The sequence below is a fragment of the Pyrgilauda ruficollis genome, unplaced genomic scaffold, assembly GCF_017590135.1.
Source record: "Pyrgilauda ruficollis isolate IOZ18807 unplaced genomic scaffold, ASM1759013v1 scaffold20, whole genome shotgun sequence".
NCBI classification, from domain to species: domain Eukaryota; kingdom Metazoa; phylum Chordata; class Aves; order Passeriformes; family Passeridae; genus Pyrgilauda; species Pyrgilauda ruficollis.
This window is the reverse complement of record NW_024519207.1, coordinates 4,223,831-4,249,081: the sequence shown is the minus strand read 5'-3', so window position 1 is coordinate 4,249,081 and position 25,251 is coordinate 4,223,831. Positions and strand designations below refer to the sequence as shown.

The 25,251-nt window shown below is 42.2% G+C and overlaps 1 protein-coding gene across 1 annotated transcript in view; it reads right to left on the bottom strand.

Moving 5' to 3' along the window:
* LCP1 (lymphocyte cytosolic protein 1) overlaps nucleotides 1-24,791 on the bottom strand; it is a 30,420-nt gene extending 5,629 nt beyond the window's left edge. Inside the window, exons 1-13 of the mRNA XM_041467070.1 lie at nucleotides 24,606-24,791; nucleotides 15,011-15,096; nucleotides 12,970-13,121; nucleotides 12,135-12,264; nucleotides 11,020-11,152; nucleotides 10,340-10,421; nucleotides 8,096-8,261; nucleotides 4,841-4,983; nucleotides 2,761-2,856; nucleotides 2,056-2,251; nucleotides 1,806-1,884; nucleotides 1,495-1,609; nucleotides 516-649 (exon numbers count right to left, since the gene is read on the bottom strand). Of these exons, the coding sequence (XP_041323004.1) occupies nucleotides 516-649; nucleotides 1,495-1,609; nucleotides 1,806-1,884; nucleotides 2,056-2,251; nucleotides 2,761-2,856; nucleotides 4,841-4,983; nucleotides 8,096-8,261; nucleotides 10,340-10,421; nucleotides 11,020-11,152; nucleotides 12,135-12,264; nucleotides 12,970-13,121; nucleotides 15,011-15,077 (1,493 nt within the window). The 5' untranslated portion in view covers nucleotides 15,078-15,096; nucleotides 24,606-24,791. The remainder of the gene's footprint in view (nucleotides 1-515; nucleotides 650-1,494; nucleotides 1,610-1,805; nucleotides 1,885-2,055; nucleotides 2,252-2,760; nucleotides 2,857-4,840; nucleotides 4,984-8,095; nucleotides 8,262-10,339; nucleotides 10,422-11,019; nucleotides 11,153-12,134; nucleotides 12,265-12,969; nucleotides 13,122-15,010; nucleotides 15,097-24,605) is intronic.
* Between the last annotated feature and the right edge of the window lie 460 nt (nucleotides 24,792-25,251).

Here is a 25,251-nt window from a genome sequence, read left to right as displayed (position 1 = left end):
ACCTTTCTTTATGGTCTGAATTTAGTTTGTATTCGGTTCCTAACCACCGAGTCTCTTTACTCTCAGTTATGGAGTCTTAAACACAGAAACATACACACACAGAGAATTACATAAAACTGGGGAGAGGTACTTAGTTATGCCCATTCAGGGAGCAGCTTACAAAACTTCTGCATCACTTCCTTGTTTCTGGGACACTGTCCCCATTCCCTGATACAGAGACCTTTTAACTTCTTTTCCTCTCTTCTATGCAATAAACATTTCTTCTTGCTATGCAGATAGTGACAATAATAATCTCCTGCACGAGCTGACTGTAATGGCCTTGCCCACAAGCTGTGCTCTGATCACATCCTTAAGTAGGAGTGAGCAGAAGGTCACTGTGCCCTGGCACTGAAGCGCAAACAGAGGAGTGAGAAGGCTGTAGCCTGTGGAGCCTCCTCAGTGAGAGCATCAGGAAACTACTGCAGTGCAAACTGAGCACACCAAAATGCTCTGAGGCTCGTGGCTGCCTGACTCACCTTCTCATCAACTGCCAGATCAAGGCCAGCGTGAGCGTACGGTTTCCTTCATTCAGGTCTTGTCCAGCAATGCCAACAAGGGAAAATTTGGCTTGATTCTTTCCCAGTTCCACTGCATAGTTGCAGTTTTCAAGCTGTTAATGGCAAGGTCAAAAATATAGGAAAAGAAAAAAAAAAAAAGAAAGAAGACAAGACACTGTTACTTTAAATTCTTTAGATCACTCAGCCCAGATCCTCCTGGGCAAACAGGAACACTGGGGCTCTGTAATAAAACAGCTGATTGACTACCAGTAGGCAGATCCATCCCAAAAATACCATTCCGAACATTTAACATAGAAGAAAATGCTATACTTCATTATTAGGGCCTGAAAAGCAGATTATCCTGGAAAATAAAAGTGTATGGCTCATGGGTACTTCCAGCATGATGGCATTGCACTGAGACAAAGGATTAGTGTCCCAGCCAATATTTTAGATTGCTTGATTGCTCTGGTCTAACTGGATGCAATTACTCATCCAGATAGTTGGGAGAAAGCTTTGCATTTAGCAGCAACTGTGTGATCGGTTCTTGATGCATCTGATCAAGAATGCTTATCATCACTGTCTTCATTTGATGTGGAGGGCAGAGATCCAGACAGCTGCAATTAAGCTGGTGCCATGCATCTCACAGTCCAGATGCATTACAATCAGTGCCTAAAGCAGTAGCAAAATGGATCTGCAAATACAGTTTCTAAATACTGATACAAAAGTTGTCAAGTCTTTTTACTTAACAAATATTTTTCACCTGTCAACAGAGCGAGTGAGTCTAATGTATATTTCTTTTTCAGAATGAAAAATGATCCACTGACTAAGCACAAAAATCATTTAAGGTGCTCTCTTTGGGATTGGACAGCAACACGAATACCCACATTGCTATTTGAAATTATTTAGGCATTCACTGAGGATAAGGCATTACTACTGGAGCTGTTCTAGCTTATTGTACCTTCTTCATGTTGCCACCTAGTTTAGGATATGGTGGTTTGTTCACCCTGTTCCAGTCTACTGGCACTTTGATCTTTTCATAGAGTTGGAAGATAACCAAGGCATCTGACAGGTCACTGGAAACAAAAAAAAAAATATATCATTGTCCAAAAAACAGAGGAAAGAAACATGATTCAACTATTAGCAGAGGTAAAGTTTGTTTCCTGGGAAACACAAAGCAGCATATATTCTTATAGGTTCCAGAAGTTTTTATGTTCTTGCAAACAACTTGCTGGCTGTGTTTATCATCGGAAGGGAGTGAAATCATCTTACCTGTACAAGTGATTTACACGTGGATTAACGCCAAGGGAGTTCATCCAGTTCCTAAATGTCCTTTCTTCCCTTGTCTCACCTAAAACAACAGACACATCAATCAATCAAAGGCCTGCAGAACACCACACTTCAGTAATGGAAGTGTTTTGGGAAGAAACCCTAACTGAATTTACAGCGCACTGAACCATGAACAGAAGGAGACACGTGGGAAATATCACGGTGCACCGTGAGGTATTTGCTTTTTCCTGACCTTCAATGGAGCCCCAGTCGATGTCCTGGTTCTCTGGCTTATGCAGGGCAGGGTATTTGTTGAACAAGTTGGCGATGAAGGCCAGGTTGAGCTTGGGGTTGCCGCGGACGACGTCGGTGGCGGTGACGAACTGGCGGCAGCCGAGGCGCTCGGCCTGCTGCAGCATGCACTCGGCTCGCTGCACATCGTCCTTCTCCTGCCGGCACGGACGGGACATCAGCCTCACCCGCCCCAGCTCTGCGCCCACCCCGCCTGGGTCTCCTTGTGGGGCTCCAGCTGCTAAAGCAGCTCCTTGATGGATTTATAGTTATTCCCTTTCCCACTTTTACTAAAGGCAAGGCTGTGTTTTCAAATGGGCTTTGCCAACGATTCAAGCACCTCAGCATATTGCTTTTACAGCCATATTCCATATAAATGTGATGGTTTGATGAAGTTCACAGATAAATGTATTTAAAAACACTTGTTACGTGCTAGTAGTTTATCAGTGTGATTAAATGGTTGCTGAAGTTTCAGAGTTACTATCTAGCAAAAATCCAAACACATAATTTAATTCTTTGGAAGCTTTGATTTCTGATTTACAAGATCGTGTTGCAATGCAAGAAAGAATTTGCTGGTTCTGACATCCCAGCGCAGCCCTGTGTTGGCCAGGAATGCAAGTAAAGGGCAGAAAATATCGGCATTTACTCCAAACTTATCTCATCTTACCCTTAATCCTGACATGTCAATAGTAATAGCTGGAATGCCTTCTTCATCTCCCTTGGGGGCAACTTGGTTCAGCAAATGGTAATAAGCTCTTGAGTCCTGTGACAGACAGAGAAATTAAAGGGAAGAAAAATTACATCTAAAGCTCAGCCCTTTGCTTGCCAGTGCTCCCCTGAACAATGTGCCTGCATGCTTCATTTTTATTACATCGATCATTGGGCTACATAATTAAATTAATTAAGCTGGAAGCACTTAACAATTCCTACTTTATGCTGTGTTTGCCAGATCTATTTTTTCCCTCAGCCAATATATATGTGCTGGAGAATGCCCAACACACCAGACAAAAATGCTGTGTGTGGAGCTAACAGAAAGGGCAGCAACAACAAAAAGATATCAGAAATTACTTAATCTGAACATAAAATTAGAGGTAAGAAAATGCATACCTTTATAATGCTGTAGAAGTCAGGCTGCTGAGCATTTAATAAAAGAAAATGCAGAAGGAGAAAGCAGATGTTTAAAGTGGATTTCAAAGCAAGGCTGGAACAGTTGTGGAAGAGAAAGCACAGTTTTCAAGGACGAAAGTTAACACTGACAACAGTATCAGCATTTTTCAGGCAAAAGGGCAGGAACAAGACAAGGATTTATCATGTTGTGTCTTCAATCTTTTGTAAAATACAACACTGCTTCCACACGTGGAAAATATTAACTCACTTCAAAAACAGCTCAAAGAACTGAAAATAAAGCTACATATTAATGTCTAGGGACTTGACTAACTAACCCAACTGATGCTCTTCAAAACATAAAGCAGACTACCTGAGTTATTTTAAATATTTTATATCTGCATTACTGTGCACCATATCTAGGAAGTGGTTATTTACAACAGAAGTGAGGTGGGGAGACAGACTTAGAGAATGTCTGTAAACACTGAAATCTTGTAAATGTGTGCCTTCTTTTCCATGGAGATGGGAACGACTCCATTCCCTTCCCTTTTCATGGATATTCTCCAGTCACCTCCACCCAGCCAACCTGGGTTACAATAAAAGATCTGTTACAATAAAAATTGTATTATCAAATGTGACTCTCTACCCCTCCTGTTGCCTTCCCTGGTGGTTTTTTTTTTTTTTTTTGGGGTTTTTTTTTTCTGTATTTCAATTAAATGCTTGTGCTTATGTTTCAGTCTCTATTGAAGCCTAAGACCAAGTACCTCAGGAGCCAGACTTTTCCCATGCTATTCTGGGAGCAGGCAAGTCAGGTCGTGGCTGGTGAGGTTGGTGTGCTGGCCAGCCCCTGGCTTTCTTGTAGGTCAGCTCAGATACCCTCCCTTACACACCCTCTACAGATCTGGGATGCTGTCTGGGCCTCACACTGGGTTTTAGGGTCTGAAATTCATCAGCGGGCACCACTGAGGTTCAGCTACATCTGTCTGGGAACAACGAAGGTCCTGCAGAGAAAGCTCTGCTGAAATCTGCACCCACAAGCCCAAGAGGTCCTGAGTATATGAAGTAATGCTGCCAAGACTACAGACCCACCCTTGCAAGTGTCTGCCTGTCTAGCTGTAGTATTTTCAATAGTCCCAGTGAATTAAAACTCACAGAAAACTGCATTCAGGGCTATTGCAAATGTGGGGACAGAGGAGCGCATAGCCTAGGTGAAGGAAAGATCAAGTGGGGGAACTGGAAATGCCCAATCATCTTTCTCTACATGTTTGAGTAAGGTCCAGACTTTTTTAAACAAAAGTCAGGTCAAGAGTAATTTAGGGAGATTTGGAAAGAAAGTGAGCAATAGAGGCAAGGAACTGAAAATACAGTGTCCATATGCCCTGTCCAGAGCCAGCAGCCATTCCTTTCCCAGGCATCTAGTGTGCAGGAGCTGGCAGTGATAACTGGGAGGTGAGGAGGAAGAGGAGGAATACTACTGAGTGCAAATGTAAACCCCAATGAAAGCATTTTATGTACCCAGCTCCATGTGCTTGACAAAGCAGTCTCAGCTGCTTGGAGTGTTTCAGTGCACAATCCCTGTGTGGAGGGCAGGAATTTGGGTGTAGAGCTGCTGTTTTGCTTTTGTTGGTCAGTATTTCTCATACCTTGATGTCTGAGCTGAAGTTGTTGACTTTGTTGCATCCTGCATTTTCCAGGTGATAGTTTGCCCATCTCAACAGCAGGTCCTCTGGAGACAATTTCATCAGATCCTCCAGGCTCTCTCCTTCTCTCAGAAGAGCAATCAAGGCTAAGCAGGGAAAAAAAATTAAAAATAATTATGTGAATACTTGTTGAAGAAAATGTATAACTGTTTTCTCTCTTTTACATTTTCCTACCCTAGTTTCTAAATGTGAGTTGCCAAAATGTTGTCAAAATTCAAGGGGGGTTACCATGACAGAAGATATAAACAGAAAAACAGTCTCGTCAATAATATGAGTACAAGGTTGTAATTTCTAGTAGTGGATCATATTCTACTGGAAGACAATTTCAGTGTGGTTTAAGAACTGCCCATGAGCTATAAAGGTCTGTCAACCCTCCCTGCAATGAGCAGGGACATCTCCAGTTAAATCAGTTTTCTCAGAGCCCCATTTGACATGACTTCGAATGTTTTCAGGAATGGGGCATCTACCACCTCTCTGGACAACCTCTGCCAGTGTTTCACCAACTTCATTGCAAAATATTCCTTCCTCATATCCAGTCCAAATCTACCCTCTTTTGTTTAAAACCCCTTTTTATTACCCCTTTTGCTACTGCAACAGGCCTCGCTGAAAATTTTGTCGCCATCTTTCCCATAAGCCCCTTCAGGTGCTGGAAGGCTCCAGAAAGGTCTCCCTGGAACCTTCTCTTCTACAGGCTGAACAATCTCAGCTCTCTCAGCCCATCTTCATAGGAGTGCCCCAGCACCCTGAGCCTTTCTGTGGCCTTCCTCTGGACCCACTCCAACAGGTCCAAGTCTTTCCTGTGCTGAGAAGTGCAGAGCTGGATGCAGTGATGCTGAGCACAGGCACAAGCTTGGAATGAAAATATGAACGCAGGCTTTTTGCAGCTTAGATGAAAGAAATCTCAGTGACCTTCATATTGAAGCTGGATCCACACAGGCATTCTGGACTACTTGCACATGACCTCATGGGCTTGTGGGCCAGTAGGGCTAATTCATCTGTCAATTGAGGAGATACCCTATTTATATAGAAAAATGGATATTTTGTTCATAGGAGGAGGAACAGGCAGGATGGGAGGATTGACCCTTGAAACCTTGGACCATGAAAGGCTTTAGAACTAGTTTTGAAAAGAATACCTAACAAGGAAACTAATTATTAATGTGGTAAAAAAAGGAGAGTGTGTTACATTGCTCTGATTTTCTTCAAGTATCTTTTGTCAGACCTCGAAGGAATTATGGATTGGCTACATAAAGGAAACAGTGGAGACAGACCATAACTGGAGTTACACAGATAATTTGATATAGGGTACAATGAGGTTAAACTGGACCAGAGGGGGATAATAGAAGCATTTGAAAGTAGACAGAGGATTTTACGAAGAGAACAGTGTTGACACTGCCAGAAGGCTGGAAGAAGGATACTTGTGGAGTTGATTGTGGATTGATTTTTGGATTCATGTTTTCTCCTTTGGTTTTTTTTGTTTGTTTGTTTTTTTTTTTGTTTTTTTTTTTTTTTTTTTTTTTTTTTTTTTTTTTTGCATCAGTTATCTTGGCACAAATACTTGCAACATGCTAAAAATGTGAAGATGATAGTCAATAGGTGGCATAGTCAATACAGAGGACGATCAGGAAATCAGACAGAACAAACTAGATGACAGTAATAAAAATGGAATGCAATTTAATACTGCCATGTTCAAAGACATTCACTGGGGAATTAATATGAATAACTGCTATTAGCTAAAAGCTTATATGAACGAAGGATGAGAACCTGAGTGGATTAGATGTCTTCCAAGCTACTCTGAGCCACCATTTGATATGACATGGGGAAAATCCAACATGATATTAAGTGCATACCAGGTAATTCCCAGAGAGGTTGGGATGTATTACTGCCTTGATATCATGTGCTCATGAAAGCTCATTGGAAATACAGGGTCCCATGTTCATAAAAGTTTTACCTGAAACAGCTGCAGAGAAGGGCAATGAGGGAAAGAGAGAACCTGGAAAAAAAATATGAATTTTCTTGGCTTGTCTAGCCTTAGATGAAGTCTTAGATGAGAAGTGAAGGAGAAAATACCAGAAGGGAAAAAAATAGCAAATAAGCAGGGCAAGGCTACCTACAAAGGAGTGGGAACTGGTGGCTCTGGCAACGAAAGGGACAGAAATGTGAAAGGGGTGAGGCAATGAAGGTAATACCTGCACAGAAACTGGAGGAAAGAAGTGTCACTGTTGGGTGAGGGACTATCCAGAGGCATGGGGAACATGCAGCGAGATGAAGTGCTGTGTGGACTGCAGGTACACCCACAGCCTTCATGATGAAGATATTTAATGGAGAATTTTAGCATTGGTGAGACACACCTGGAATACTGTGTCCAGTTTCTGGCTCCCCAGTACAAAAGAGACATTGACAAACTGGAGCGAGTTTAGTGGAAGGACACAAAAATGTTTGGATGGAAGTTTGTGATATAAGGGAAGAGGATGAGAAAAATGGGATTGTTTAGCCTGGAAAGAGGTTTGAGAGGGGAGCAAGTATTGTCTTCAGCCATTATAGGGGGGCCAGATCTGCATTCTTCCAGTATGCACAGGAAAAGGATGAGGAGCTGTGGACAAAAGGTGCCAGAAGGGAAATTCCAACTAGATTCCAAATAGAAAAAAAAATTCAGAGCAAGAGTGGTTGGGCTCTGGAACAAGCTGCCCAGAAAACACAGGAAAAGGCCCTGAGCTACCTCATCTGACATTAAGATGTTATGCTTAAGATGTTGTACTGCTGAAAGCAGGTATCTGGATGGCTGAGTCAGATCTCCAAGGTGCACCGCCACAGGTTCCTTCCAACCTAAATTATTCTATGATTCCGTAATTATGATTTCACAAAGAAAGATGTTTGCCAATCAAGAGCAAGAAGGAGCCAAGCTTCCTGAATGCAGATTTGTTTATCCCAGATTTAGCACCAATACACCAATATACTTGGATGCAGACACCACCATTCCTGACCCAGTGAGCATGAAAAGGTTCTGAACACACAACTCTACAGAAAGCCTTGGACTTCTTTGTGCTGAAGCTTGTGAAAAGCAAGGAAAATTAGACCAGTCAAGAAAACAGACAACAAATACTTGAAGAAAAAAAATAAAATCCAGGGTTTTTTAAGAGATTTATCCTAAAGACTCTGCAGTGATAACAGTGGAGCACTGAAAGGAAGGGCCATACATACCTTCATTCCTGCTGATCTCTATGTCGGCAAAGAGTCCAATTTTGATGACTTGCCATAAAAGACCCAGAACCAGGTAAGGTTTCCCTTCTTTCAAGTCTTCAGCTCCTATGTTAACAACATGGCACCCGATGGCTGAAGCAGAGTTCAGGGCCAGGTTCAGATTTTCCTAGGGAAAGATGAGAATTTTTGAATGAGGCAGAACTTCAGAGCTGAGGCTACAGGACTGGAGCACAGCCAAAATGAGTGAAATCTGCAGGCAGCTTCACTGTAAATGCATTTAAGCACACAGAACCATGTCTTTCCTGAGGCAGTGCTCCAGGTGGGTGCTCTGGGTGCTCACCAGGATGGAATACAAGGACAGAACTATCTCCCTTGACCTGCTGGCAACATTTCTTTTGATGCAGCCCATTTTGCATTTTTGATGCAGACATTGTGATACATGTCTGGCCACAGGGGGCTGGGGAATGCAGACTCTCCTGGGGTTTACAGGCAGATTCTGGGTCTCAACACAAAGACAGAAAGGACCTCTTTTTGGCAGAGGTGGCAAATGTCACGTCACAAGGCACTGGAGCTCAGAGCATACACAGTGATGTCCTGGCTCAGTCCTGGCTACCAAGGCCAGGCTCTCCCTGGGGCTAATCCTCGAGCTCATGCTCCAGTACAGATGTAGCTTCAGCATGGGGCAAACTCTGCTCTGCTCAGTTCTGCACATGTGGAGGAGGAAAGGAGCTACAACCCCATCACCTGGCTGATATTCCAGGCTCGCCTCTCCCTAAGCACTCCACAAAAGCCCCGATATCTAAGATACAAGTAAGCTGCTAGCTGGCAGTGTTTGCAAAGAGCACGCTGTCCCAGGAATCAGTAAGAATAAACCTGATGAGTTTTTAGCCTTGCAGTTCAGCCAAGGTCAGAACTGGTAATATCTGGACATTTTCTTTTTGAACTTTGGAGTATGGATTCCTGGTTTGGGAGTGTGCAGAGGAAGCTGAGGGATTCAGTGATTGACAGTGACAGGCAGAAATAAAAGTGATATTTCAAGAACATTATGTTCCTTTGCCATTTTCTGTCCATTTAAAATAAAGAGAATAAGAAAATCTGGTCCTCAGGTCTACACTGTGCAAAAAGGTGGCTTTGTAAACAGTGCTCAAGTAAGGCAGGCAGAGAAGCCTGGAAAACATCATTTATCACACAGATTTGCAGTTCTTCACATGAATTTCAGCATTGCTATTGTGACAGGGAGATCTGATTAGATACAAAATGCAGAGACAGACATAGTGTAAATTCTCATAAGCTAGAAAAATTGGACCATTTCAAATTAATTGCCTTTTCTCAAGCAGACAGCTGTAAAAGGGTTAAATTAAAGTGGAAGCTGTATTGATCAAATCATGTCTACATGTGGCAGGGATTGATCTGAGCTGCATCATTAAGTTATGCTGCTGACCAAAACGATTAGAACTGAAAAATGAGGTATACAGCATAAAAATCCAATTTAATGGCTTCTGAGCTTACTTGAGTCTGGCTAATGTTCCATCAAATCAGAGTAGCTGAGGGCTAAACTGGGTTAGGTTCATATCTATTCCATATATCTATTTATACTCAGTACCAGGTACATAGATGTTGCTCATATAAAAATATCTCTCTATAGACTGCTGTGTGAGAAACACAATAAACTTTAAGTAGTGTAAATTAACACCCTTTTTGTCCATTTTAAAAATAATATACATGTGCATGTGATATAAATAAAGGAGGGATTCAGTATTCAAGGTGAAATACTGGCTTGTAAAAGGCATGCAACAGCAATGGTCTGATTTCAGGCATGTTGCACTGGCACTTCCAGGGTCACAGCTAATATTTTTGTGAGGACATCAGAATGCAACAACAGTAGTTGTGAGTTCAGGTCCATTGTCATGCCTTAAAAGAGAGATTCAGCCTTCTGAGAGCTACTCCAACTGCAATTGGTCACTGTATTGTCTCTGTGCTCTGGCATTCATATGGCATCTACCACAAAAGCATCTAAAGCTCTGATCTGGTGAACATTATTTGTTGTGTTTGGTTAGTCAGGTTGCTCATAGGTTTGGAAAGAAATGTAAATATAAGTCTTTGTGTTTTTTATGATATGGACCTGAGCATCTCACTATGCCACAAACAGCTTGGCCTGTGTTGGGCAGGACCAGTCTTTCCTCTAAGAGATTACACAAAAGCATCCTAAGGGAAAAAGCAAAGAACTCTGTTGTGTTTAGGTACCTGTATTGTGAAGGGTGTGAGTTTCTTTTTGTTGATTGCTCTCTCGTCAATGGTATCTGGCACAGAAAAGTTGATCATCTTACTGAAAATAAAAGAAAAAAAATTACAAGAAATATACTAAGCTATGTGTGCACAAAATACAAGTATAGCTTTTGTCTCTACATTGCAGGACAAGTCTAGGAGCTGGACAGTTACTTAACAAAAATAGATTATCACCCTCTGCTTCTACATATATACACAGAGGCACACACTCAATACTTAAGCAATTCTTTTGGGCTACATACAGACTGTACTTAGGTGTGAGGCCAAGAATGCCACAAGGTGAAGTTGTGCAAGAAGTTTATTGTACAGAAAATGTCTGTGGAAGCACTCACTGTTTTGTGCTGTTTTGTGTGAAACTCTAGAACTCCTTGGGCAAAAATAAAACCAAGCAGCTCCTCAAATTTCACTTACTTCATCTAATTGTAAGTGTCCAGAGGCAAGGAAAAATTCTCATTAAGCATGAAATATGCTTTATATTTCTGAAGTTAAAAGAAGCACAAAACCCCAAGTATTATCAAGGCTGTGAGTCTGCAAACGCTCCTGAGCTTAATGTGAATTCAGCAGGTTGTGTTTAAACAGAAATGTGAGTTTTTGCAGACTCATGGTTCCCGTTTGTGAGAAGGAAAGGTATCATTTACCAAAGCACTATGCCATCACCGACCGCCTGGAAGAGGTCATCTGTTTCTGGATTCATTGGCACCACGTGCTTGCAGTCAGGGTCCTTCTCAAGGGCTTTGTTAATCCAGTTGACAAAGGCATATTTTTCTTCCTCTGTGGACACAACGTCAAATCCATCAGTTTGCTGTGCAGGGCCTCTGCCATCATTTTACTGACAAAGGCAGAACTCCTGGGGGAGCCTTTCCCATTGGTGTTACTGATCAACAAAACCCCGCATGGGAGACCTCTCAGGAGACAAGCAAAGGAGCTGAGGACAGCAATGGGCTTGAGCTGGTCAGTACTCCTTCAATAGCCCTTCCCACTCACTGGGCTTGCCTGGGTCAGAGATCAGGCATATTGCAGAGACTGGTAATGAGGTGCATGTGGTTCAGATGCGTGGGGCTGATGTTAAGCTCTGCAAGGGGTAATTTGTGCTTTCACAGTAATTTCAATGGATTGTTGTACCACTTTGCTAAACAGAAATCCCACATAACTTCAAACAATTCTGTATTGTACATTATACCCTCTTCATGTGGAATATCTAGAAAAGCCTGGGCAGGATTGGGCTCTGACAAAGAGCATTCAGAGGATAATGGGCAGATGTGCCTCAGATGTGTAGCTCAGCAGGGCTGAAGCACAGCTGTCCTGTACCAGCAGCAGCTCACATGGCTCCCAGTAGCTCAGAGGAGGGGCCCTGTGGGATGAAGGTGGATGGAGACCTTGGAAACATCCTCTGTTCTCCCTTCCCCAGAGAGAGCCAGTCCCCCACTCTATCCCTGCAGAAGATTGCCAAGGGTAGGACCTCCTCCCCATGGAACTGCTTCAGAGTGGGCTGTGCCCCGGAGGTAACAAAAGCAGCCAACATTCAGCTTGGAAAAACAGGCTGGGAGAAAAGCCCTGATGGAGTTGTGCCCTCCAAGAGAAAAAGTCCGGAACTATCTGGTTGCAAGGAGAGTTTACAGAATGAGTGCCTGCTAAAACGTGCAGGGAAATGGGTTACCAGCAGTGGGGAACCCGTGCCTTGCCTCCCTGGTGAGCAGGGACAGCAGTGGGCAGTGCTGGTGCTGCTGCAGCCGGGGGGGGCAGCTGCACCTACCTGAGTAGGAGTGTTGTGTGCCAGCACTGGACTGCTCCGACGTCCCACCGATGGCACAGATCCCCTCCTTCTTGTTGATTTGCTTTCGGAATGACTTGGCAACATCATCACTCTTCAGGTCTTGGAAAATCTTTCAAGCATGAGAGAGGATTTTAGAATTTTGGAGAATGAAACCATGCTAAGACACTGATCTCTTGGGCCAGGAGACACATTCTCTCTGCTTCATAAATAGGGAAGGGCAGCTTGAGTATTTTCAGTGGGTTTCTGGGTACAATGGGTACAATCTGTGTATCTGCTGAGTACAAAAGGATTCAACTCAGCTTTTATGCTTTCAAATCAGGGAACAAAGATCAGCTAAGTAATAAAAATGTTACTTTGGAGCATAGTAGTTTGGGTTTGAAGAAAGAGCAAGTAAAAACCTACTTCTCCATCCCAAGGGAAATTCCACTATTTTAGCATTTGCTTTTGACCCAGTTCAGACCAGAAAAAGAAATTTTTTGATTAAAAAATGCCCCATGAATTTTTCAGTTTCAATCTGCTTACACTTTTTGTAATCATCTAGCCAGAACATCATCTTTTTGCAGTGTATAACTGAAAAACTATATTTGCTGCATCAACCAAACTGAAAGACCTGACATTTATGCAATGAACAGCTGTATTCACATAACTTGTCCCAGTTAATTGCAGAATTTCTAGTTTGGTTATTTTCTGCTTTCAACTTTTCCAGTGAGGAGACTCATTGGATTAATGAGGTGCCCATGAGACCCTGTGCTTGTGCCTCTGCTGTGCCCTGGGGACCACCTTGAGTGACTGAAATAAATAACATCTTACTTACTGAAATAAATTCATCAAAACTGATCCTGCCATTCCCCGTGGTTGTCAGACTCTGAATGAGCTCTCTGGCTTTATATCCTGGGAGAGGGAGATTGGCAGCCTTCAACACCTCTGTTAAATCATTGGTATCGATGAAGCCATTCCCGCTGATATCTGCAAAGATTAAAGCAAACTTTTACATTCTACATCAGCCCAGTGACATTTCTGCAAATAAAGGCTGTTTTTATTTTACCCAAGGAAAGGTACATTATGTACAAAGATTTGTTGTCTTGAAATCTGGCATTTTCAATTGCTTTAGTGTTATTCATACCCAAGAAAGAATTACAATCACTTTTTAAGGCAAAAAAAAACCTCACAGTGATGAATTTATATGTTTAGACATATAAATTCATTAAACATATAAAACCATTAAAGCTAGGTTTAAATGGATATAATTGCCATTCCAAGGTTTACACACTGACAAATGTGATCTATAGAGGAAGCATCCTATCCACAGAACAGCTAAAGAAAATAAAGCAGACACAATGCACATATGCACTTATCTATAATTTGTGATTTTGGCCTGTTTTCTGGATTTAATAACATCAGAAGTAGGCTGGAACTGCATATGGTCATCCTCAAAATAAAAACTTCTGTGTTTCTCTGACGGTGCTAACATGAATACTCCTGCTGAGCTTCCTGCAAGTATTTGGTAGAGAAGAACACCAATACAGGGCAGCATTTGATTAGAGGATCACCAGTACAGGTTCATAGTCCTTTATTCTCCACTTAGTGAAAAACTCCACAGATAAAAAAAGCAAACTGAGTTTATCACATGGAGAGTTTCTGTTAAAACACTGTAGTTATGACAGAGATAAATGTATATGTAGTTATATGGTGTATATATATGTATATGTATATGGTTATTTATAGTTTAAGTATCTGTGTCTTTCTTTTTCTGCAGGCTTCTTTTCCCCATTCTGGAGGCTGAGGTGATTTCAAAGCAGTGTGTGCTGAATTTCTGCATGGGAAGTTGCAATTTGGGTCACTTGTTGCATGCTGCAAAAAGACACTCAGCTCTCAGCATCAGTAGCACGGATTAACACAGATTACAAAGAGTGTCCTATCCATCTCACCATGGCATTCAACAAAAGGATCTAGACTTGGAGAGGGAAATGTCTGGGAGAGGAATGAGAGCTTCCTTCCAGCATTTGGGGGAGCAACCAGATCTAGTGGAAGGTGTCCCTGCCATGGCCATGGGGTAGGAATAGAAAATCTTTAAGGTCCCTTCCAAGCCAAACCATGCTAGGATTCTGTGATTTGCCTTGTCAGGGCCTTGGGTGTATGGGACACTCACAGGGACCAGATTTTTAAGATTGCCAGGCTAGACTACTGTGTGCTCAGAAATCAACCAACCACCACCTGGATCAGCAAGGACAACTGATGAGTGCATCATCCAGCGAGGCTGATAGGAGTTAAGTGAGCTGTGAGAAGAACAAAATCCTTTTCTTAGAATTTGGGCAGACAGTGATGGCTCTGTGTGACTTTAAAGGAGACAAATCAGATGAGATGTCTAAAGGTTTGGAAAGAAATAACACACAGTAGAAAGGGCTTGAAAGGTCATTGTGAAGGGATTACAAATTTTTTATCCATCTGCATATTTGCCCTCTCCACACTCTTCCTTTCCATAGGATATACTCAATTTACATTAAAATAAAACCTTTTTGCCTTCCAAATAATTTGTTGTGAATAAACAATATTCTTGGGAAAACACTTGAGAATATTTCCAACATGGTTTGCTGTACAGCTTTTGAGTTTTTTTGTAAACCCTGCTGGAACCCCAACACCCCTCTGTGTAAGAGGCCAGTGCTCCACAGTGAGCTGATGTGGTTTCATCTGGGAGGCCTGCAGTGGCAGGAAAAGGGCTTCCTGTGGTTGATGTGACAGAGCAGATCAGCGCTGGAGCAAACTCCTTTTCCTCACAGCTGGCCAGTCAGACCATGAGAAAAGAGCTAGCCACAGGTTCACACTTCAGCAGTGCCTTTGCTGTTGGCTGCACTCACCAACTTTGCTGAAGGCCTCCCGGAGCTCTGCCATCTCCTCCTCGGAGAAGTGTGCTGTCGATGCCATCCTTCTGTGAGTGGCAGGTCTGCAAGAGGAAGACACTTGTTTCATTTGGTGCTTTATGAGTTTGCAATTGTGATGAAACAGAGAGGTTTTCACTTGGGTTTCAAAGTTTTGGAGCAGCTCGCCATAGCTGAAAACCCAGCTCCTCTCTGTATCCTGAAATCAAGCGAAGGGATAAAATCCTGTGTAGATGAGATACAATTCCATGTCCCTCCTGTTGTTTTGCCAGGCCCTGCTCAAAATTACAACAGTTTTATTTATACTAATTTCACTGGAATTAAATCCTACCTCTGCTGACTTTCATTTCTCATGGAGAACATGGACTAAATGGAGCTGGTTCTTGTTATTCCCCCTTGAAAACACAATTATCCAGTCATTTCTTCAGCAGTGCTGGCAGAGAAGCAGCCCCAGGGCTCTGGGCTGGAGCCAGAACCTTAGGGGGCATTTGTACCACTTACCTTTAGGTAGCTAATGAGCAGGCTGCTCACCCTTACAAGGTAGAGGGATTGAGAGAAGCTCCTTCACAAGGTGTTCAGAGCACCAGGTCTGGCTTCCCAAAAGTCAGCTACTTCTCTCCCTGGATATGTGGGGAGTTTAAGGATTTTCCTCCCAAGGTGCCTAAGTTAGTGCCTGAGGCTGGGTGGCTTTAGGAATGTGTGGCCAGAAGGAGTTTTCCTGCCTTTCCTCTCATCAAAGACACAAAACAGGAGCAAGGATTAGACTTTCACTTTACAGGCACTTTCCTTAATAACCAGTAAGGGAAAGTTCTCTTTCTTTTATGGCATCATTAAATACACTGCCAGAAGATGCACATTATCCCCATCTGCTTTTTCATGCACCTACTGTCCCTTGCATATATTCATGAGGAAACTGTTCAGGAGACAGAGTATCTATTATTCTATATTTGTGAGAATGACTATAGTGTCCTATGTCTCTTTAAGTATTAATTAACCAAACAACTATTTAAATAGACTAGAATGGAAACCTGAGTTGATCCTGGGAAGTGGTTGCTGTAGATACAGTAATCAAATGAAGGGAAAAAAATCAGAAATGTACTATTCCCAAACTAAAATTCACACTGCATAAATTAAAAAAAAAAAAAAAAAAAAAAAAAAAAAAACCAAAAAACCCCCCAAAAAAAAAAAAAAAAAAAAAAAAAAAAAAAAAAAAAAAAAAAAACAAAACCCAAAACCTGGATTTGCAATAGCCATCTGTAAAAACACAGAGTTATGTACAGCCTATCTGGGCTTCAGAGTCAATGCTTTGCAGAACTCATGCATTGATTCCTTGTGTCTGTGAAAACCACTATGGACACGGCTTTGAAATAGCCCAAAAGCAACTCATGTGGTTAACTTCTTCTCTGCTGCCTGCCAGTAGTATCATGCACCCTTTTCCTGCCTAATCACTTTGGTTTTAGGATGAAGACAGAAATAAAAAAATCAGTTCATTCACTCCAACCTTCATAAATAGAGAAGTGCAGCAGAATCCCTGAAGCCATTGCTCTTGCAGTTGGTTCTAACCACCATACTTTCAAGCATTACCTTCAAAAACCCATATGATCCACTAGCAATGTGGGTTATGTATGTAAGGGTAAAATTAGATCCATAGTCTTCCCCCAGTCTGTCCTGGTATCTTTCCTGCCTCTGATTTCCTCACTGCCAATCTTCTTCTGTTGCCTGCTGTGTGTTTTTACAAATTGTGGTTTAACTAAAATGCATCTGGACACATGAAAATCTTACACTATCAGCCAGAAAATCCATATTCCGTGGCAAGGTCATTCCTTCTGGTCTAGTCACTTGATCAAGCAATATAATTTGCAACACAACTTTTAATAGCATGAAGATTGTTCCAGGCTTAAGAGGTAGGAAACACTACAGGTTTTTGCCTATAACATTACTTTTGCAAAGTAACCTTGAGAAAAAAGCATCACCAACATAAAATGGCCTCTTCCAGATTGCATAAGAAGTTATGACCTCTGATATGTAATTAAGTAATCTGTAAAATAGAGAGAATCCTATTAGCAGTACACATGTTTACATATGTGGACATTTATAGTAATAATAGGATGAAGGGCTTTGCTGTAATGACCCCTTTAGATTTCCTTAGATCAGTTTTACCCACTGCTGTGAAGGTAACTACACTTAGCTGAGCAATCAGATTCATCTCAGGTGCACAGCAAGAACAAGGATTGGTCCTCCATCACCTGAGGGGTGGCTGCCCTCAGGTGACAGGAGGATGGTCACTGCCTGCCCCAACACACAACTGAGCTTCTCCTACAGTTTCACCCTCATAGCACCTCTTGACTTCAGCCTGTCAGTTCCACTATCTAAATCCACTGGGTGTTGCTGATTAATGCCCCACTGTGGTTTCACAACAGTGAGATTCAGAAAGGCACCAGAACTTTCAGATTAAAGGCTTCAGAGTTATTCCCAATCAAAAATCGCTGCCATTTTTTAAATTGTTCAAGCAGGAAAAACAAAACATAAGGAAATCAAGTGAGTAAAAGTCCAAAGCTTTAGCAAAAAAAAAAAAAACCCAAAAAAAAAAAAAAAAAAAGAGAAAATCCCCTTTTAAAAAGCCACCTTTTAGTATTTAAAATGCTTATTTTGCTTAGATCATTAAATAATAATATAATACGCCCACAGAGGTGTAAAATGCTTCTGAATAGTAGTGGGAGAGGTCAGGCCCAATATTTTCTACTGATTTAACCAGCCAAAAGCAGATCCATTTGCTTCTGGGGTTCAACCACTTTCAGCACTTCACCATCCCCCATGCAAACTGAAAATACTTCGGGCATCCCATCAAGAGGGCATCCAACAGTCCTGGGTGAATAGTCCAATTACTCATAACTCACAAGGCTTTCTAAGCACACAGTGCACTGCTTCACTCCAAAATGTTTGCAAAATCAGTGTGACCAGGCAGATACAGAGAAAAAAATGCAGAGGATGATATAAGAGCAAAGGAGAATATGTGGATGAACAATGATGCTGAGCAATGTGAATAAGTTGAAAGAGCTCCTTTGGAGGGAACATGTGTTGAGGAGCCATCTGAGGAAGGAGCAAAGGGAAAACCAGTTGGTGAGAACCAGGCAATGACTTTGAGCAAAGTGATGTGTGGCCAGAAGCAAAGAGGAAAGCTGGGCAGGGGAGAGGTTTGGCAAGACAGAGGGGAGTTTGGTACAGACTGAACACAAACAGCTTAGCTGTCAGCACAGATGAGATACTGAAGATCAGGAACAGCTGGGAGGAAGGATCTTGAACTTGGTGTGATGGAAGATCAGTGAAAGAGCTGAAGTGTCTCAGGGAGAATGAGGTGAAAGTCAGCACATGCTTAGATGCTGAGGCAGGATACTGAGGAGGGGAAGACACCTCCCTGGGGCAGAGCAAGAAATGCAGTGGAACTGCCAAGAAGAAATAAATGCAAGGTAATAAACATTCAGAAGGAAAATAGAAAACTCCCTGAGACAGTCTGAGATTCAGATGGCTTCAGGACATCCAGATTACAACACTGCCTGGAAGCAACACTTCTTGCTAGTTTGGCAAGCAGCATAAACCCACTATTGCAAAAGCAAAACATAAAGTTGTGCAAATACACTCTTTCCTCCTCAGAAGACTGCTGAGTTACCAGTTGGCGTAAAAAAGGGAAGAGGTTCTCACCTAAGCTGCTGAAAATACAAGCAAACTGGTACCAACAGAGCCTCTAGCAAAGCACTCCATTCCCTGCCATCATTTCCAAATCAATATGTCACAGCCGTGCCCTAAAGCTTCCTTTTATTTGACCTTATCCTCAGAAGAACCTATGACCACACTGATGTTTTAAGAGATCTAATAACAAACTATTTTTAGACTGGAATATAAAGGAAGAACTAAAATAATCTTAAACCTGAACATAATTGCTAAATTGAAACACAGGGATATTGATGTTCTTTCATTTTCTTTTCAATTTTGAAGCCATCCTCAGAGGAGCTGCCTGGTTATGCATTGCTTGGCAAAGTGTACACTCACCATGCACTATGAATAATAAATGGCAAAGCCATTAAGACCTCAAGGTTTCCAAGACTTGTATTAAATGGTTACCTTGTTTGATACTTCTCTCCACTGCTCTGGTGTTTAAGCTTTGATGCAAGCAAGGCAAAGAAAACCTTGAAGATGGGAAATGGCACTTTATAGATAAAGATAAAGTTGTACCTTTCCCCAAGAAATAAACCACATTTAATGGGACAACATAGCCTTTCACAAACATATTTAGTCAGGAACAATTTAACTGTGAATTTAGTGTCAAGAAAGTCAAAGACTACTAAAATTTACCCCCTTTCTACCATCAGGGCTTTGCTTTGTTCACGCACGAGTACTTTGCTAATTGTATAACTTCTCTAGCTGTTGGAGAGTAACATGACACATGTTCCCTGGCATATATAAATTTCCTGCTATCTTCTCTTCAAACTTGCTTGGTTTTTTTCTGAAAGTGGTGAAATAAGCTGTGTTGCAAAACACAGCTGTCAGAGTTTCATGGGGCAGTGTGAGACTTCCCCCTGCACAAACAAAACTCTGCTTTTCACTTTGCCAGAGCTCATAGCTCTAGCTCCTTTTCTCCTTCTTATCTCACTCACAAATTCAATTTCCAACGTCCAGCTTTCTGTAAGGGCTGGAGAATACTTCCCCAGCTCTCTTCTGCATTAGACTTTCCCTCCCAGCTGGCATCAAGGAGGCAGCCCCAGCAATCCTTCCCCAAGGCACAGCCTGCCCTGGATCATGCCATCAGCAGGGAGGATTGAGAGAACAGTCCTTAGAATTGTGCAGAAACTCTTGTGACAGATCTGAAACCTCTTGAAGGCCAGAAAATTACAAGAAAAAACAAGAGTATCTTGGACATATTCGATATTTGTCCCATATTTATTGCACCTTTGCATACCTGCCTATTCCTGGTCACTCTTCAGAATAACCCTGATAGGATATTCCTCCCCAGAAATACTTCCCTTTATCTTTCTCTCATAAGATACTACACATAAGTCCATAAATCCATATTCATTTCTGTCAAATTATTTACCTCAGCTGATTTCCTACAGTGTGGAGGGCTGAGGAGGAGACAAGAGAAGATTTTTGACTTAGGTTCTGATTCTTTCCTTCTGGAGACAAGTTTTTGCCATTTTCATTGTTACTAAAGGGTGAGAAAAAGATGAATTATACAGTTGATAGAAGAATTAATGCTACAAAATGATAGCAGTGTGGCCTAGAAGTTCCTCAATTGGAAAGTTTCATCTTGTGGTCATCAGCAAAAACCTTCAACAAAAATGTAGCAGGCAAAGGCATCTTGTTGACGATCAGCCAAACATGTTCTTTAGCATAAGCCAGAATAGTTCATCTCTCAATTAAATTTCAGTCTCAGCATATTTGCTGCTATCATGCTTTTCTCCTACATATTTGTTATTAACTGTTTTTTCTCTTATGGTTCTGATCAAAATAATGTACTTACATCCCTGCACCAGCAGGGTGATCATACTGCACCCACAGCAAAATAGGATAATTTTTAGCTTTAATGCCGAATGAAAGTGAGCTGCCAGTGATCATTTGCAATGATAGCTCAGGGGTGTCCAGCCTTCTTAGACAAACAAACAATCCCATCGATGTCCTTTATTCTTGTTTGGTGTCACTGCTTCCAGGCAGACTGAATGGATTTTTTTTTTTTTTTTGTGACAGCTTTTTTCCTGCTCATGATGTAAGATGAAAACTAGAGTTCATATCTCTCTTCCGTGCTGCTGGGTTACTCAGGCAGGTGCTCACCGTGGCTGACAATATCAGCAAAGACAACCACGTTTGGAACCTCATGCCAATTACACACATTTCTTACACAAGGACTTTGAAAATCATTTAAGAAGCACAAACTGCAACATTTTCAAACACATGAGGTGGTTCATTTAAAAAAGTTAGTTTTTCATGTTGTGCATGTTGGGCTGTGACACTTTCCCTACTGAAATAACTACAGATAAATAAGAGTATTTCAAAATTTTCCTCAAAGATGCTGAGCTAAATTTTAAATCCTAAAGTAGACAGAAACATCCTTTGCTCTGTTAACAATGGGTAACCTGGATCACAATAACTTCAGTTTGGGTGGCATCTCGCTGTTTAAATCAGCATTCAAGACACCAAGAGGAGTCTTTCTGAAGATATGGCAAATACTTCCTCCCTAGTACATTACAAAGATTCATGATTTAGCCCACAATAAATGACAATCTTTGCCTCAAAGGTTTTTTAAAAGACTGGTGTCTGCAACAGCAAATCTTGCCATGTATGTAGGCACTGGCGTTATTAAGATGTTCCCCTTTATCTGATTTTTTTCTTATACAATTTGAAAAAAGATACCAAAAAAATATATTTATCACTGTTCAGAAGGAACACAGCAATGCCCATGAGTTATTTGTTAATGTTCCATTTCATAAAGGACCTTATTTGTCAGTGTGATGCCTGAGTCCTAAATCAAATACTGGTCAACAGGAGGGAAGGGAAGGGAAAATCCACAAGGTCTGGAAAGAGATGGAGATCTCTTTCCAATAGACCACTCAGTGGCAGGAAGGGCTAACCCTTCAAGGAAATTAAGACATTGAAAAAGCAGAGCTCTGAACCTATAAATACTCTCCTTATGTGTCTTACAGATGTCAGATACATCCTACTAGGGAGACAGCATTTAGGTGCATATTATTTTTCAATTAGAGTCTTTAGAATTTTTCTTTAAAAAAAAAAAAAATTGATCCAGTACACTACATTTCTTGTTGGGTCACTTATCTTTCTCATTTCTTTATCAACACAGGCTAGCTAGCTTTAAAGTGAGAACATTTTTCCATAGATAAAGGAACATTTTGATTTTCAAACTGACAAACAGCTTTAGTCATTCAACAGGTGTCCATTTGGCATGGAAAGCCCTGTCCCACCCAGTTCCATCCTCACTAACAAGGGTGGGAGAAGAGGAGAGCATCTGCAGGGTCTGCTTTGGATATAGGTACGAGAATATCACAGCTTTGCCCCAGTGCATCTGGGGTGGCAGATGGGCATAAAACCCTGGACAGACAGATAAAATATTCTCTTCCTATTCCTGTGTGCTTCAGCCTGAGGATGAGAGGCCAGGTCACGAAGCACTGACCCAAATGTGCTGTGGAAGCCTGGTAACTGATGCAAGAAAAAGAGAAGACAGCCTCTGCTTCCAGTTCATTTGCAGACAAACTGTTCCTCTGTGCATGGAAAACATTAAAAACATGTTCCAGCTGTAAAAAGGAGGATTTTAGATACAAACACATGTTTGCATTTGCCTGGTTCCACAAGGATTTATGAATCTATTGCTGTGTCTCCCACGCCAGGAGTTGAATTCTCAGTTTTTCTGGACACCTCAGTGATTCCAGCAGTGACCAGGCCCTTCCCACCCACAAAATCAGACCAGAAAAAGAAGAGCACATCTGAACACAGCCATCCTTACCAGCTGTGCTGTTCCTTGGACCCCCATCCTGTGATGGTGCCGTGCTGGGAGCTGTAGCGTGCAGTGGGGAACTCAAGCAGCACCTGGAGCAGCAGAAGGCACAGTCCTCCTGCTCCCCTTTCCTTTAAAGAATCATTTGGCTTTATGGCATGGTCCCCAAGCCTGGTCACTGGATGTCCCTCTCATGCCTCTCACATGCCACTCTCCTGCTTGTTGGCACAGCCTCCATGTCCAGGACACCCTACTTGTTTCATCAAGGGGCAGGAATTTATTTCCCATCCTACAGCTTTTCCCTTGGATAACTGCAAAAATGCACAGAGCATCCAACAGACCTCCTGTACTCCATCCTGCAGCACCTAAATACTGTTTCAAATTTTTTCCTAAATATTTTTCATTTTGATAAATATTTTACGTTTTGCATCAGCATTTCACTGGAGTCTGCTGTTTTGCATGAAGGAGCTGGGTATGAAAATGAGCTACATTTCTGAATGCACTTTACTCCCCTGATCTCCCCCATCTCCTTCCTTCCCCTTTACTCAATCTCTTCCTAGTTCTTTCATGCTTTATAAAAAACATATGGTAATGACTTTTACAGTAGGTGCTCTATCAAGATAACTCCGCTCCAAGCTACACAGCTGTTTTAAGCTGCTCATGACTGAAATCAGAAAGAAATGGGGTCAAAAAATTGAGAACAAAATACAAGACAATGGAGTGTGTGGCAGGTTCTGTGAGCAAGAGAAGAAGAGCAACACCACTAGATTTAAGTACAAACATTTTGTGACCATAACAATATTCAGCCCAAAGAGACACTCTGGTCCAGCTGAGGAAGCAGACTCAAACCCAGTAAGATAATGCATCCCTTTTTTGACCTTCAGCTTCTGAGCTAAGTAAATCTGGACCTTATGGTCAGGATGGAAGCAGAAATTCCCGCTCATGTTACCAGCAAGCAGGCAGGTACTTCCCAGTCCCTCCCGGCTCTAGCATGGCTTCTCAGGGGAGTTTCCCACCACAGAGGGGGTTTCCACATCTCCTGTCTACTCATGAGAGCTTCCCCAGCCCAGGAGGCCAGACTGCTCCTGTGGGCAGGCAAGAGGGGAGGAAGGTGAAACATGCTGGAGTTTCTCTACACTAGAGGCGTCAGGGTGTGATCTGCTTTTAGCAATGATCAAACCCCATCTGCTGACCAGCCAGCTGCAATTGCTAGGGATCATCTTCAGCTGACACCTGTAGCAGCATGAGATCAGTCAGCCAGCCTGGTCTGAGACTTTGGTTGTGATAACAAATTCCTGAAGTTTCATTGGATCAGTGTTCAAACCAAATCCATGTGTCAACGGAATCACTATATGACAAAACCAGCAAAGCTACTGCTCTTACAGAGAAGACAGTTAAGCCTGGAGGCTCCTGTTCGCAATGATACCACCTAAAATATCTGTAAATATTCGCAACTCACAATTCATCTAGAGCCTGAGCTGAAATCCCAAAGAAGGCAAGGGACAAGCCTGACCAGATGCACCAGTCAAGATCTTAAAAGGCAACTATAACATTAGGACCACCCCATGCCCCTATTTTAAAAGCAGAAGTCCCTACTGTAATCAGGCTCTATCATGAATCAGTTTTATTTATCTACTGGAAAGTAAAATTACATTTCTAAAAACCTGATATAAATGTCCTAACAGCCAGCAGATTACATTGTAAGCACTACGAGCCAAAATACATTATATTTATGAATCAGTGTTTTTCATTACTGAAATTAAAATTACCTTCTTACATGGATCCAGTCAGCAATCTAAATAATGGTTTCTTACTTTATCATGGCCTTCCAAGCCAAAGCCAACTCCAAGACTACCACTCTACTCAGCCAAAAGCCACTCTGCCAAATTAAATCTATCAAACAACTTTCCTGAAGGTCAGTAGAAATGCTGCGCACAAGACTACTGGAAAATGTTTCACACTAATACAGAACCTGCTCTGTTTTTTCATGGCAGCCACAATTTCCTGTGAAGTTAAACTGTTGGGGTTCTCAGTGAGAGCAGCTTGCCAAAAAACCACCAGATGCTGTGATCTTACCTCCCGGGCTCAGGCAGCGGGTCAGAGCAACGAAGAGATCAGCAGCTGCAAATCCAACGGAAAGGGCAGAACTTCTCAAAGAAACCAAACGCTGTAGGGTGGAGGGACTGCAAAGCACTTGTCACTGCAGACAAGGAAACTCTTCCTGTTCTGCAGCGCAACTTGGCAAGCCCCAGAGTGCGAGCCCACGACTGAGCCCAGAGAGGGAAGTGAGTGGTGACAAAACCCCATAGTGCAATAGATTTTTGTCTTTATAAGGAAACAAAGAATTCTCTGGTCTCTACCTCTTCACCTCAGTTCTCCTCCAATAAGGGCCGCTTCCTCTCACTACCGCCCTCGTTCACAGAACACACACACGCTGAAAACACTTCCCCTCTTCAGTGGTAAGGGTAGCCACACCTGAGGCACAAAACAGCAAGGTCTGCAGTGATACCTCATCCACCAGGCAGGGCTGGCTGCCGGGACAGGCTGGGGCAGAGTCACCAGGCATGGAAACTCCTCAGCACTGCCACGCAACCTCTGCCAATGTTAGACTGCCCTCCCTGTGAAAACTTTTTCCATGCAAGTGATTGGAATTTCCTTTGATGCAACCTTTTATTATCAGTGTTCACCACTGACAAAAGGCTGGCTCCATCTTCTCTATGAG